Source organism: Lytechinus pictus, chromosome 19, assembly GCF_037042905.1.
Source record: "Lytechinus pictus isolate F3 Inbred chromosome 19, Lp3.0, whole genome shotgun sequence".
NCBI classification, from domain to species: Eukaryota; Metazoa; Echinodermata; class Echinoidea; order Temnopleuroida; family Toxopneustidae; genus Lytechinus; species Lytechinus pictus.
In genome coordinates this window covers 14,114,858-14,129,579 of record NC_087263.1, presented here as the reverse complement: position 1 = coordinate 14,129,579, position 14,722 = coordinate 14,114,858, and the positions used below count along the sequence as shown (strand labels likewise).

At 38.7% G+C, this 14,722-nt stretch overlaps 1 protein-coding gene and 1 long non-coding RNA gene across 2 annotated transcripts in view; one reads left to right on the top strand and one right to left on the bottom strand.

Annotated features, from left to right (window-relative positions):
- LOC129283208 (ubiquitin carboxyl-terminal hydrolase 47-like) overlaps window positions 1-1,224 on the bottom strand; it is a 41,954-nt gene extending 40,730 nt beyond the window's left edge. The window contains exon 1 of the mRNA XM_064113893.1: window positions 1,014-1,224. Coding sequence (XP_063969963.1) covers window positions 1,014-1,052 — 39 coding nt within the window. The 5' untranslated portion in view covers window positions 1,053-1,224. The remainder of the gene's footprint in view (window positions 1-1,013) is intronic.
- A 4,910-nt stretch (window positions 1,225-6,134) lies between these two features.
- On the top strand, window positions 6,135-14,168 carry LOC129283010 (uncharacterized). Its single transcript, XR_010296575.1, has 3 exons — window positions 6,135-6,652; window positions 8,249-8,321; window positions 11,227-14,168. It is a non-coding gene; the product is annotated as an uncharacterized LOC129283010 (long non-coding RNA).
- The last annotated feature ends 554 nt before the right edge of the window (window positions 14,169-14,722 follow it).

Sequence of the window (14,722 nt, the reverse complement as noted above, 5' to 3'; positions counted from 1 at the left end):
AGACAAAGGAGTTTAGCGCAGTCAAAGTCAGTTTGCAAATTTGAATCCGTACGGTGTGAATTTAAGCTGCCATTTTTCTCGGGCGACAATTAGAGACGCCCACACTAAGCAATCGATGTTTCCAAAACTGCCCGCTCAAGTTACCAATATTTGGTATCAAAATATAGATTATAAAAAAATGCTCACGATCATTTCATTTTGAAGGTGGGGGTGACAATTGTTATCAAAATAAGAGGGGGTGGCGTCTCAACGTATATCTCAACCCACGGAGAGGTTTCAACAACGCAGCTGAGTCAATGCACGTTTGTGTACGATCGGTGCGTGTGTGTGCGCATGCGCGATATGTCTGTGTAGTAAATGTATTGGATTTTTCGAATCGGCGACTCAAACTATACCCATCATTGTGTCGCCGTTCCGGAAGTGTGTAATTCATGATGTTCTTACCAAAAACTGTAGCAATTTCAGGAGAAAAGTTTATCATATATATTTGAGAGGATTTGTGGATACTTTCATCTCATAGTCATACAAAGATTTGGGAAAGAATTTTTTTTTTTTTTGCAAAATTGAAGGTTGAAGACTGCCGATGGCGACTCACTGCGCATGGACGTTAGCCCTGCCTAGACCTAATCTAATGACTGTCTTGACGTTTTTATCATGTTATTGTTAATGTTTATTAATGTTAAAAAACTCCTCAAAACAGACGGCTGCCAGCTGTCTAGTCTTCATGGTCTTGTGCTATCTATCTACACAATCAATAATCCAATATGATTCCTCTGAACCCAGCTCGATGTTGGAGCTCGATTCAGCACCCTTTTTACGCTCTCAACACCAACACCGAAATTGAAATCACCCATTGGCATTGATTGGCATTGCATTGCACAACAGGAACACATGAACACCTCTGTCTCAAACCAACACACACAAATCATGCATGATTCACCAAAATTTCGCGATCCTCCCTTTCTAATATTCTCAGTTTCATGGAATAAATAATCCGGAAAAGTACAACTTACGTTTAATGGAACCAGCTGGCTACTATCTATCGGTACCATTATTCAACAAGCTCCTCTGAAAGTAGTTTTTGTTGTCGTATAATCTCTTCAAACCGTGAAATTTGGAATCCTTTTTCTTCACAACATCCGAACATTGATACACTTCGTGTAAATATGACGAGTTTTGACCTCTGCAGCGCAGTTGCGTGAGCGTAATTCCGCTTCCGGGGTGAAGATGGACAAGTTATCATTTTGCCTCAGAAGGGGGCGGGGGCCCGGGGGGGGGGGGGCCACTTCCATTCACGAGTGGATACCATGCGCGACCATGGGGTCTCGAAAAGCACCCTAAACACGTAATTTCCATATTCTGAAAATGCACCCCTTAACAAGTATTGGCGTGTGAAACCCTACCCTTAACAAGTATTGGAAACAAAACGATACTCTTGGCAAATATTCCCTGAAATGAACCCCTAAACAAGTACAGGAATGTTTTATTGTTACGGGTCCTTCGGTCGTCGGCTTTACCTTATTTGGTTAAGTACGACCCCACCTTCTACACCTCGCGCAAATTGGAATCTAAACACGAAGTGTTGGGGCAAAAAGGACATCCTTTATAAAACATTTTAATTTTGTTTTATCATCCCCGCAAATTCGACCCTAAACACGTAATTGTCCTAGCGAAATAGATACCCTTTTTTCATTATTTTTGTGTTTTTTACTCGTCAATGTAAGTGGCCCCCCCGGGGGCGGGGGCGGGGGCGGGGTGTGGCATGGAAGGCAAGACATCTTTGTTATGTTATGTTATGTTATACCGAGGTTGTTTTACCTGACTGCTAAGAAAGCACGAATGCCTGTGAGCAAGCAACCAGGGGACCAACGGCTTAAGGTCCTCTCCGAGGGACCTGGTAATGAGGATAAATGCCTTACCAAAGGGCACTAGCGCACCACTTGGGAATCGAACCCGGGTCACCGGAATCCGAAACCCCCGCTCTACCGACTGAGCTATCGCGAAACCGAGGTTTTTTACCTGACTGCTAAGAAAGCACGAATTCCTGTGAGCAAGCAACCAGGGGACCAACGGCTTAAGGTCCTCTCTGAGGGACCTGGTAATGAGGATAAATGCCTTACCAAAGGGCACTAGCGCACCACTTGGGAATCGAACCCGGGTCACCGGAATCCGAAACCCCCGCTCTACCGACTGAGCTATCGCGCCATTGTTATCACTTTTATTAAGAAAGACAACCCGACCAGCCCGCTCCGTTTTGATGCTGAATTGGCCTAGGGATACTTATAATGAGTTATTGAGGAGCAAAAGTAATCAATAAAGTGATATGATACAAATATTTAGTACAAACGTTGGCAAAGAGAATATAACAGGGGCCGCGGAACGGTTTGCAAAGTGGGGGGGGGGGGGCTGACCATGCAAAAATCACAATTGTATGGGTCATTTTACGTTTTTGAATATGGTTTTGGAAAAAAGTGGACCGGGCAGAAGCCCCCCGCTTCCGCGGCCCCTGTATAACATGAAAGGTTTAGGACCCCATAGAAGCAGAGCTTGATGAAAAAAAATGGGTAAACATTGTTTTTAAATAGCTTCAAACCCGCTTTGCTCAATAAGACCATCAATCTACCTGATTAACCCATTAACCTGGTCTCCCACCTGAAGTGAATAATCATGATAATAGTCTGCTCCTTAAATCTCTCTTTTTTCTACATAAAAGTCATGACTATACCGCTCCAACTTGATGCTAAATTACCGGATTTGCATTTGTTCTATTGGATTCTGGGAATCTCCAAAACAGTGGAGGGATCACCCAAGAGAGAGAGAGATCGTTTGATACGAAATGCACATTAAATTGGTACTCCAGGCTGAAAATAATATGATTTGAATAGATGGAGAAAAATCAGACAAACAAAACACTGAAAATCAAAATCGGACAAGGAATAACAAAGTTATGGCATTTTTAAGATTTGCATTGAGTCTGGCCAATTCTAGACATGTCTCCATGAATATTCAATGAGCAAACTGATGTCATGCCACTTGTTCTTTTGTATTTTATTATATGAAATGAAGTTTATTCAAATTGTTTCCTTCAAGAACCCAAAATATTGGAATAACAACTAAGTACATTCGATATTCATTGCTGATACTTATTTCCTTGTAAGGGAGACATAAACATTCACACGTACTTGGAACAAGATTTCATCGACATGTATATAATAACAAAGAAAAAGGAAAGTAGGGATGTGACATCATCAGCTCATCTAATGAATATTCATGACGACGTGCATAACCGTTTATACAATAAACTTTAAGATTCAATAACTTCGCTATTTGCTCTTGGATTTTGATGAAATTCGAACTACATTACTGTCCTTTTTAGGATGGCAATCCGTCGCAGAGAGTGCAGTACCTTCTTCTTCTTCTTCTTCCTCCGCTGATCCCGGAGATCTACAGCTGGTTGCTGTATTGTTGTATAAATAATTATAAGAGCACAAAGCACTTTCTCAGAGTAGAATAGGTATCGGTGATACAATACGATTACACATTCAAGAGAGCGAAGAGAGAAAGGAGGTACGAAAGATGTGGATTTTGTGCAGGAAGAGTAAGAGTTTAGTGGTCAGCTTGTCTTGCATGCTGGAAGAAGATAGTTTGGGATGATTCAAAATATGGATGTACAAAGTGATGAACAATAACCCCCATAAATATATTCAGGATATTACGCCCCATCAAACAATACATTTCCAAACTAGATATTCAACTAGCTGTTCCCTTTATTTTGAAAAACTTCGAACCGAATCATTTTGCTATCAAGGCCCTGTCATTTGGAATGCATTGCCCCCTTCTCTCCGATTAGTAAACTCACTTGATTCATTAAAAAACACTGCAAATTGATCTCTCTCACACAGACATATGTTTTTAAGATTTCCACGAATACTTTATGTTGTTACAAGTCTATTAATGATTTTGATTTATTATTTTTATTCTTTCTCATTGATTATTCATTGTTCATTAATTTGTTGACAATTTTATGTATTATTGTTTTGTTATGTTTTTAAATCTCTGATGCAAGGCTCCTTAGTCGAGCAGTTTTTATAAATGAAAGGGCTGCCCTGTTAAAATAAAACGACAAATAAAAATGAATAAAATCATCAAGCAAAATCGTGATAAGATTGCATGATTTCAATCAATTTTAAAAGGTCCAATTAACATACTCATAGGAGGCGCGATAGCTCAGTCGGTATCAGAGCGGGGGTTTCGGATTCCGGTGACCCGGGTTCGATTCCCAGGCCAAGTGGTGCGCTAGTACCCTTTGGTAAGCATTATCCTCATTACCAGGTCCCTCAGAGAGGACCTTAAGCCATTGGTTCCCTGGTTGCTTGCTCACAGGCATTCGTGCTTTCTGAGCAGATGAATAATGAATATCCCATTACTTCATGAGAAGAGTTTATGTATGTGTTCTTGAAATACCGAACTGCAAATATGCCTATATAGGGCAATTCAAGCAGAGCAGCATATCGGATATAAACATTTCAGTTCTTATACAAGAAAAGAAAGAAAAATATATTAATGATGAAATAAACACGAGAAAGGTTGTTTAGAACTACAACAATGGTTTATAAAGAAATTCATGCTGTGGACATGCCAATGAAGCAATAGATGATATAAAAATGTAGAAAACTTGTTTATCTGTTAATCATTATTACATTTAATGGCTGTAGTTTAAATTATACAAGTCATTAGTTTCTTCTTTTTTTTTACACATTGGTATCACCATAACCTAACCTCACACCTTATGACTGTTCGCGATCCGATTTTGAAACAAATTGCAATTTTCTAAATTTCTGATAATGTGAATGGAACATATCATTTTATTTTAGGTTACAATTATTTGAAAAAATACTAATATAACCATTTTGCAAGATTGTAAGCCTTTATTTTGGAGTAAAGGCCAAATTAGTTTCAAATCGTAGCCAAACGTACAGTCAACTGCTATGATGTCATTACGACTAGATTTCGCTTTTATTCTAAGAAGGATGATAGCAGTCACAGATTTGAACATAGGTATTCGTACGATGATTTAGAACATTGCACAGTAAGATATAATGGTGTGTGGTCGCCTTAATGCATAAAGCATTTTCTTTCTTTTTTATGCAAGACGAAAGAGCAATGTAAATTAGATAAAAAATGCCCCAGTCAATTCAGGGCCGTGGCGGGAATCGAACCCTGGACTTTCAAGGTGTAGCCTCGTGCCTTAAACCACTTAGCCACGGTACCTCGCTCGCTCTATTAATAATTGTAATTCGTATTAATTTATAATCGATAACAAGTTTTTATGGAAACTGGGTTCCGTGTTTGTGTAATTTTCTTTACAACATTGTTTCCTTATGCAAACATCTGCCAAAGCGAAGCATGCAATTAATACACACCAGGCATGCGATTCTTTTATTGAGGATTTTTTTGTAAACAGAGAGAATTCTTGTGTAAATGTTGGGAGTGAGGCGCAATGCGGGTTTGATTGGGGGCAGATTTAGATAATAAAGTTTACACTCCCTTCAAGTAAAATAAATTTCAAATAAACGCAATGCGCGAAAGCCTGATCAAAGTGGTTATATACCTTTGGGTTATACTCCCTTGTCCATGGCGCGCGTTGGCTAAAATAATTAAGAGGCGGGAGGGGGGGGGGTGGGATGCACCGGCGCAATGTTTTGTTTTCTATTTTTTTAATGAATGGGTTCATTGTTTATATAATTAGCCGTTTCTGAGCTTAGAAACATCCATAAAATCGCCCTCTCCCCCCTCTCTCTACCACATTTTCTCTCAAGTCTCTGTCTTTTCCTTCAGTTTCCCCCTTCCCTCTTTCTTTTTCTTTCTTTCCTTCTTTCCTTCTTCCTTTCTCTTTTTCTTTCTTTCTACGTACCATCACTATTTTTGTAGAGACATGTAGTGGTGAGAGCGTACTTATGCCTATCACCTCCCCCATTCTATATTATATACTCGTTCTTTCTTAGTAAGAAAGAAAGAGTATATAGAATGAGGGGGGGGGGGTTCTCAACTCTCTCTCCCCTCCACCTCTCTCTCCCGTATCTCTCTTTAACTCCTTACTTTTCCATACAAAATCTGTGTGTACCCAGATCGATGACCCAGTTTTGAACAAACATGTAACCTTATACCTTCGTCTGTTCCATACCATTTCCAGTTCAGCCCGATTATGCATGGCGCTCATCTGCACACATACGCATAGACAAACAAGGCTGGGATGGAGAGGGAGAGAGAGAGAGAGAGAGAGAGAAAACGCCAACCTGTTTCCATTGTATCACAAACAATGCCCCAACTTTACTCACCCTCAGTTTCAAAGAACAAAAATCTTCCTAACAATAATCACCCTTATTCATTGGACTACGCCCCGCAAAAGTTACCGAACTGTGGCGAAAGCTTTTCAAAGTTTACAGCGCAGTACACAGAATGCGTTTACGTCGCAGTTAGCTAGCTGGTGCACTGAAATTGTGTTAACGTTTCGCCATTTTGTTTCTGGAGGATTTTATTTGGTAGAGGCGTTGCCAATATTTTCACCTTTCCTAAATCTTCTCAGAGGAAACGACTTGTCTTCATTTCTGCCAATTTTTATTCCTGTGTTGGAAAATTAACAACAGAAAAGGTATGTGTTTTATAACTTTAGATATTCCTTTTCATAACTGACATGTGAATACACTTTCTCGAAGTATGTGTACATAAATTTCGTGATTCTTTCGATGGTACATGTATTTATTATAGTTTTTGATACGCAACTTCTCGTGACATCGTTCTTTATCATAATTGATTTATACAATGGAAAGCAAAATCGAATATGCTGTTGAGAAACCAGTGGAATAATTCAATTTTTAAGTAGAAAGAGATGTTTGGAAATCTTTGTTATAAACTTGTGACACGTTCCGCAAGAAGTTTTGCAAGTTGGAACTTTGAAATTCTACAACTATGAGCAAATCGAAGAACAGTTGACATCAGAGGGGAATGGGGAAGTGAGGAGAGGATGACGAAAAGATGAATGAGGAAGAAGAACAGTAGGAAGTGAAAAAAAAACGATGGGAGAGGACAGGAGAAAGAGGAAAAGTAAGGAGATGAAAATGAAAAGAAAATTAGAATAAAGGGGAAGAAAAATAAGATGAAGATGAAAGAAGAAAGTTAAACAAAGGAGAAGAATGAGAAGAAGCGAAAGAATAAGATGGAGAAATGGAAATGAGAAAGGAGATAAAAGGGAGTTAAAGCAAGAATTGAAACGTGTATGCAGGTTCCTTGGGATTTTATTTCTTTGAGTTAATAAAAATCTAACTCCAATTTTAAATATCTCCTTTCTCTCTCTATATATAATATACACTGTAAAACTTTTTTCTGATAAATACACTTTCATTTTCGTTATTATTGTTACGATGATTATTATTAGTTATATATATGGAGATAGGAAGCCAATCATCAACATCGATATATTTTTTTTAATCATTTATCATCATATGCATCACTATTATCGGAACCATCATCTTGACCATGGCATCATCTCCATTATTATCTTCATCATCCTCACAAATCATCATCACCACCACCATCATCACCATCATCATCCATCATCTTCATCGCCATCACTAGCATCGTTCTCGTCACCTTCATAAGCATCATCATCCTCAGAATCATCAACACTATCCTCGTCATCACCATCCTCACCACCATCATCATCATCATCATCATCATCAGCATCACCACCCTCCCCATCATCACCATCATCATCATCACCATCATCATCCATCATCCATCATCTTCATCGCCATCACTAGCATCGTTCTCGTCACCTTCATAAGCATCATCATCCTCAGAATCATCAACACTATCCTCCTCGTCATCACCACCACCACCACCACCATCATCATCATCACCCTCATCATCACCACCACCACCATCATCACCATCATCACCATCATCATCACCATCATCCATCATCATCATCTTCATCGCCATCACTAGCATCGTTCTCGTCACCTTCATAAGCATCATCATCCTCAAAATCATCAACACTATCCTCGTCATCACCATCCTCACCACCCTCACCACCACCATTTATCATCATCACCACCATCATCATCACCATCATTGTCATCAGCATCGTCGTCATCAACTCGTCATTATCTTGTTTGTATTTTGAATGATTTTTTGTTTGTTTATTGTTGATGACTATTTTAATATTCCGATGTTCTTCTCTCAAAAGATGGGTTTCAACATCGTCGCAGCTCTTATTGTATTTCTTGGGATGTGTGGAGCAGCCAACGCTGACCTCACGAGTAAGAATTTCACCCTTTTCCCCATTAATTTAGGACAAGACAATGGGCAGTTCGGGCCCTATGCCCCCTATCCCTATATTACGATACATTTAGCGTAGAAATGTTTTATTCAAATCATTAAATTCATGGTTTTACTATTTCAAAATTGTGAAGAGGTGAACTGAACCATAAATCAATGCAGTGTCGGAAAATATTTAAGGGGTAAAGTTAGGGATAGAGGATTATCATTAACGCCCAGCGCACACTTTGCGATCCGATGCTTTTCTAATTAATCGCATTTTGCATTAAATGTGAAGGCTCCAAGAAGTAGACTTATTTCATTTGAAGTTCGGCATTGTGTTAGAAATAATTTAGAAATAATAATTATAACATCATTTTCTTTGCGGCAAGACCTATGGTCGGATTAAACTTGAAGTCCAAATAATCGGCTTCAAGTCTCAACCGATGATGATGTCATTGCGATTTGAAGTTGTATTTGCTTTTATATATACAGGCAAGCTCGAACTAGATTGAATGTTTTTACAATTTCTTTGAAATTCGGATCGCAACGAATCGCACAAGCCAAAAACCAAGCTGAAATGCTGAGTGACTCACTGAACTTGCGCGGAGAATGCTCGCGATGATTTTCCCCCAAAACTATATTCATATTCTGTGAAATTATAGGCTAGTTAGTACCCGTGACTAGAGGAAAATGTTTGTCTTAGTGGTAACTTAGAACAATCATTTGTATGATCATTTTCAACCGAGTCCCAGTATCATACATGTATCTTTGTCCAAAATTTAATACAAGGCCTGCATGTCATAAACAATCTCTGCTTCGATGACTACTTATACACTAACCAGTCGAAAACGAATTCCATCTAAACAATGCATTCATAAAGCATGCGCATAACTTCACAGTTCAATGCATCACAATGAGCGATCTCATCTCAATCTATTTTCGATTGATTCATGATCTCAAACCACAGTGCTGTCGAGTTTATGATATATTTTACTGGCGCACCAAGAAGATGGAAAAAAAATGAGAAAAGAAATAAAAAGAAAAATAGATAATTTTCAACCCATTTTTTTTTTCAAACTCTATCACAAAAATTAAAGGGACAATCCATGCTGAAAATATGATTTGAATGGATAACGTACACGTAAAAAAATTATACAACGATGTTTACTATATGAACCTTAAAGTAATTGTTTAAACAGTTTAAACAAGTGTTTAAATCTTAAGCAACAAAGTTTAATTTTCAATATCTAATCTTCAATAAATTAAACATGATTGTTTAAACGGTTAAACAAATACTGTAAGGTTCATATAGTAAACAGCGTTGTATAAAATCTTAAACAGCTTGTTTACTGTGTTGTATAATCATACAAATAAAACACTGCCAAGAATTCGAAAATCGGTCAAGGAATAACATTTAAAATGTTTGCATTTTTCCGATGAAACAGTTATATGCATATCTCCGTGAATTTTCAATGAGCGAGCGAACGAGCTGATTATGACATATCCCAAGTTATTATTTTATATTTTATAGGAAATTATGAATATTCAAATTTTGTCCTCCAGGAATAAAAAAAACCGATTGACTACTGATTTAATGTGAAAAAAAAATCATTGTTGAAACTTATTTTGTTGTAAAGGAGAAATATCTTACACAATACACACATTACAGTACACTGTAAAAACTGTGGTGTTAAAACTGACACCAGTGGGTGTTACATGTAATAGAGGACCACACCCTCTGGTGTTAAAATTACACCCTAGACATTGAATATAACACCAAAGATTGTACATGTAACAACCAAAGGTGTTGCAATAACACCGATATGTGCTAAACTAACACTGTCAATTTAACACCGGTGTATGTAAACCGGTTAACACCGCAGTTTTTGCTGTGTAGGATAATTAGAAATATGACTTCATGCATAACATAAAAATCATAGGCGGAAATCCCAGGGGGGGGGGGGGGGGGCAGGGGGGACGCGTCCCCCTACCCAAAATAGTAGAGGGGACCCAATATCAAATGCCCCCTACTATATTTGGTATTTTATGATGGAAAGAAATACGTCATTCAAAATCGAAATAAAACATGTATTTTGGACGAGATACCTTACTTTTTGGGTTAATAACTTTTTTTCCTTGCCAAATCTATTTTGGTGGAAATGACCTTTTTGGGTGATTACCCTTTTTTGGCCTGTCAAATTGATTTTCGTGAATGACCTTAGATTTGGGATGATAATTTTTTTTTTAGGGGGGAGGTTGTCAAATTTTCCAGCCCCTGGTCCCCCTACCTTTGGGAAGTGATTTCCGCCCTTGTAAGAAATACGATAGCCGTAACATGACACCATTAGCCAACTTATTGCAAATTCATGATGCTGTGCATATGATATAACTGTTGGCACAAAGTATTGCTGAACTTTGACATTCAATTAGTTACCACATTTCAAAGACGTTTTGCTTTTTAAATTTTACTTATTATTTTCATCCCAGAATACTCGTTTAAGTTTCGTATTAAGAAGCCAATATTGTTCCTCCTCCTCGATGGGGGGGGGGGGGGGGTGGGGCTCATTCCGCAAATGTCGTGTACGGGACTTTTGCAAAATCGGGATAAAATTCAAATAAAAAATGCGCACAAGACTTTTGAAAAGTATACCCCCTTCTTCACATTTTAATATGAAAGCCTAAATTTTCACTGTACGCTCGGGTATTGTCCGACGGTAACCCCCCTCCCCTTTGTGGACGAGCATGGTGTCCAACTTGCAATGACAGTGGTCCCAAAAGGAACTATGAAATATCTTCCGGTTTCTTTTTTCTTCATCAAGTTTCAGATTTGCACCTTTCATGTATCTTTCCTTATTCTGCCCAACACCAACCTTCGGTTCATTTTATTTTTGTCTACAATTTTAGCACAAATCTACACATGGGGTGAGGTGTCCGCCGGCGTCGCCGGCGTCGTTGCCATCCTGGTCGCGATCCTCGGCATCTCGAGATGCGTCCACGAGTTCACCTGCCGCAACTACCAGAACGAACCCGAGGCCCTCCGATCCATCGCCATCGGACGGGGAGAGAACACCAAGCTGTAGAGAGATGGTGGGGGGTAATACCCACCAGGGCGTGGTCACTTCAGGGGTGTGAGGGAGGGTCGAACAGGTGTAAGGGGGTGCAAGATCGGAGGTCACTATGCGCAGATTGATATACGCTGTGCAACGAATAAGTACGAGATCAGGGCGCGGGGGGGGGGGGGGTGGCTTCTATGCTCATGATATCTGACAATGGGAAATCGGGGGGGGGGGCGGTCAATAGGAGAGTGTGGCTGAAGGGGAAGAGACAATGAAAGGGAGATTCTAAAACTCGAAGGGTAAAAATATGTGATTTACAAAGGGATGGGTTAAAGGATGTGGCGGACAGGGGGGGGGGGGGGGGGTTAAAGGCAAAGAATGGGACAGTGGGCCGGGGGCTCTATAAATTAAATTTGGAAGGGGTTCGTCAATCATCATGATGACATGGGCCCATGACGTCATCATAGCCGCTATCGGGCATTACCGGCTACATGTACAAAAAGTACCATGTCCGCCGAGAGATTTACATGTAATTCAAGAATTCAATGGCGAACTGTCAAAAAGAAGGGGAAAAGGCGGTGCATTAATGTGATGCAAAACACAAACAGATAAACATGACAAGTTTCTGCCTCACCCATTGATTTCATGTGCTGAAACAGTATCTCATGAGGATTAAAAAAAGTGTATGATTATTTTGTAATTTTCTTTCATCCAATCGTATTCAACCGATTGTTCATGTACCGTGTGTGGGGTTAAGATATCCGTCATTGTGCCTCAGTCACACGAACGAAACCGATTCCAAACCGATCGATGCTAATGTCATTGGTAAGAATGTAATAGCTTTGATCGGTCTGGAATCGGTTTCAGGAGTGTGACTGCAGCACGATGCTGGGTCACACCAACATAACCGACTCCAAACCGATCGATGGTATGTCATTGGTAATAACGTGATAGTTTTGATCGGTCTGGAGTCGGTTTCTGAAGTGTGACTGGGTCATTCTATTGTATATACTGCATGTCTTGTATGTCATCTTTCAAATATCCAGTACTAGTAGAAAAATGAGAGAAAAATGTAGATTTTAAAATAGATATATCTGTTGTATTTGCACATGTAGAAATCTTTTTTATTCACTTCTAGTCATACAGAACACTATGTCTTTTTAAGGTGTTTATTATGATTATTCAGAACGAAATGTTTCGAACAAAGTTTTATATAATTATGTATAGAGCTATTTGAAAGTAAGTTCATTTATTTGAATTTCAGGGATCCAAAATGCGTCTTTATTTTGATATTTAACTCTGTCATTGAAATCATGCTCTATTTCGCATTGCCTCCCGTCATAAAGGTATGCAATAATGAATAAAAACAATGTTCAAAGTCCCCTCAACTTGGAGGTTATTACAATTTTAACTTTGATCATAAATCACGTCCAATGTCACACCTAAAACTATATTTCCCCGTACGAAAGCAAGCTTGAGGCTTTTTATATCATTGCCCCTAAAATATTATGGTTTTATTATGAAGTATAAAGATTGAAAATTTGATATTCAGCTCAAGTCATGTAGATTTGTGTTAAACATGTTAAACGACCTGTGTTATTGTTTAATTTGTGTAGAAACTCCATTTCGTTTTTTTATTCAGTCTTTATATAGTGTTTTATTCTTTCACTTACATGTATTATAAGGAGATTTAGGAGTGAGCTTTTTGGCTGAAAATGAATGGAAAGTATAATGAACAAAAATTAGTTTGTATCCTAACATTTCTTCCATCTACATCGCGATAAATAAACTTGCACACATCTTTCTTTAGATATTTAAATGTTTAACAAATTAAAGGAGTTCATAAAAACATGGTTGCCCATACTTCAATCATTGTTATTTCCCCATTTCAATGTAAAGTGATATTCGGAGTCTTTACTTTACAAGAACTGATTTTTTAGAGTATCGCCTTTCCTGATTTTTCTTTTTTTCCCCTTGTAATGTTGAAATTTGTTACGTCAATCGGTAGATTATACTTGCTGGAAAGAACGCGTTGTCATGCTGTGTGTTCGTAATGCGACACAGTGTCATACAATGTGTATTCAGTGTGTTCACAGTGTGTACACACCGTTTGCAGCGCAACACAGTGTGTTCACAGTGTGTACACATTTTTCGCAGTTTGTGTGTGTGTTTTGGCAGTGTGTTCACAATTCCAGTGTTTTCAAAGTCTTACACAGTGAGTTTACAGTGTGTTCACTCTGTTCAGAGTCACACAGTGTTTGCAGTACGACACAGTGTGTCAGCATGTTTGCTGTGTGTTCAGTGTCATACAGTGCACGTGTACACAATTTGTTCAAAGTATGACACAGCGAGTGTATACCGTGTTCACAGTGTCACGTAGTGATTTTTTTTCAGAGTCACGCATTGAGTTTACAGTATGTTCACAGTGTGGGCTTTGTGAAGATGTCTTTTACCCAGTTAAAATGCACAAATTCAAATCATCATGCAGATAATCTCACACTTTGGTCACACCAACAGCGTGATTGTTCACAGTGTGAACTACTTGAAGATGTGAGTCACAGTGCTCAAGTGTTCATATGTAATCACAGTGCATGTGAAGATAATGTCACACTGCATCTCACGCACTGTTAACACACTGCGTGACATTGCGTTCTTCCCAGCACAGGGATGAAGGTGGTTTTTTTTAGATTTCATTGTCCTTTTGTGCCATTAAGTGTCTTTTATAGAATTTTTAAAAAGTAATTAAACATAATTGTTGATTAAAATCTTTGATGAATTTTTAATATGAAATCAATGGTGCCGCTGTCTTATTTTGTTTAGACTTGTAAAAGAGAAAGCTTGTTTAACATTTGCATATCAAATGCAACCGAAGCTTGTACAAGTACACAGTCAAAACAAAATCTAGCAACATGTATAGATTTTATACAAAATTATAGAGCCTGTTTAATATAATATGAACGTTCGGTGGTTATTTATAGTTCAGAGAGAGAGAGCAGAGAAAGTGGGGGGGGGGGGAAGAGTGTTAAACATCAATGCTCAATTTTCAAGCAATAGGTAAACAGGCGCGTAGCCAGGGGGCGGTCGCCCCCCCCAAAAAAAAAAAACGCCCCCAAAAAGAAAAAAAGAAGAGGAAAAGGAGAAAAAGAAAAAGCGAAAGGAGAAAAAGGGAAGAAAGGTATATCTTTGTTGTTTTTTCCTTTTGTGTTGTCAAAAGAATAAAAACCTAAACGAAACGTTGATCATCTCTCTTCATACAAAATTTTGCTACCGCGCTCCGCGCGGGAAAAAATATAAAAATCGCCTTTCCCTTTTGTTTCCCACACCTTTTTTCTACGCTGTTTTTC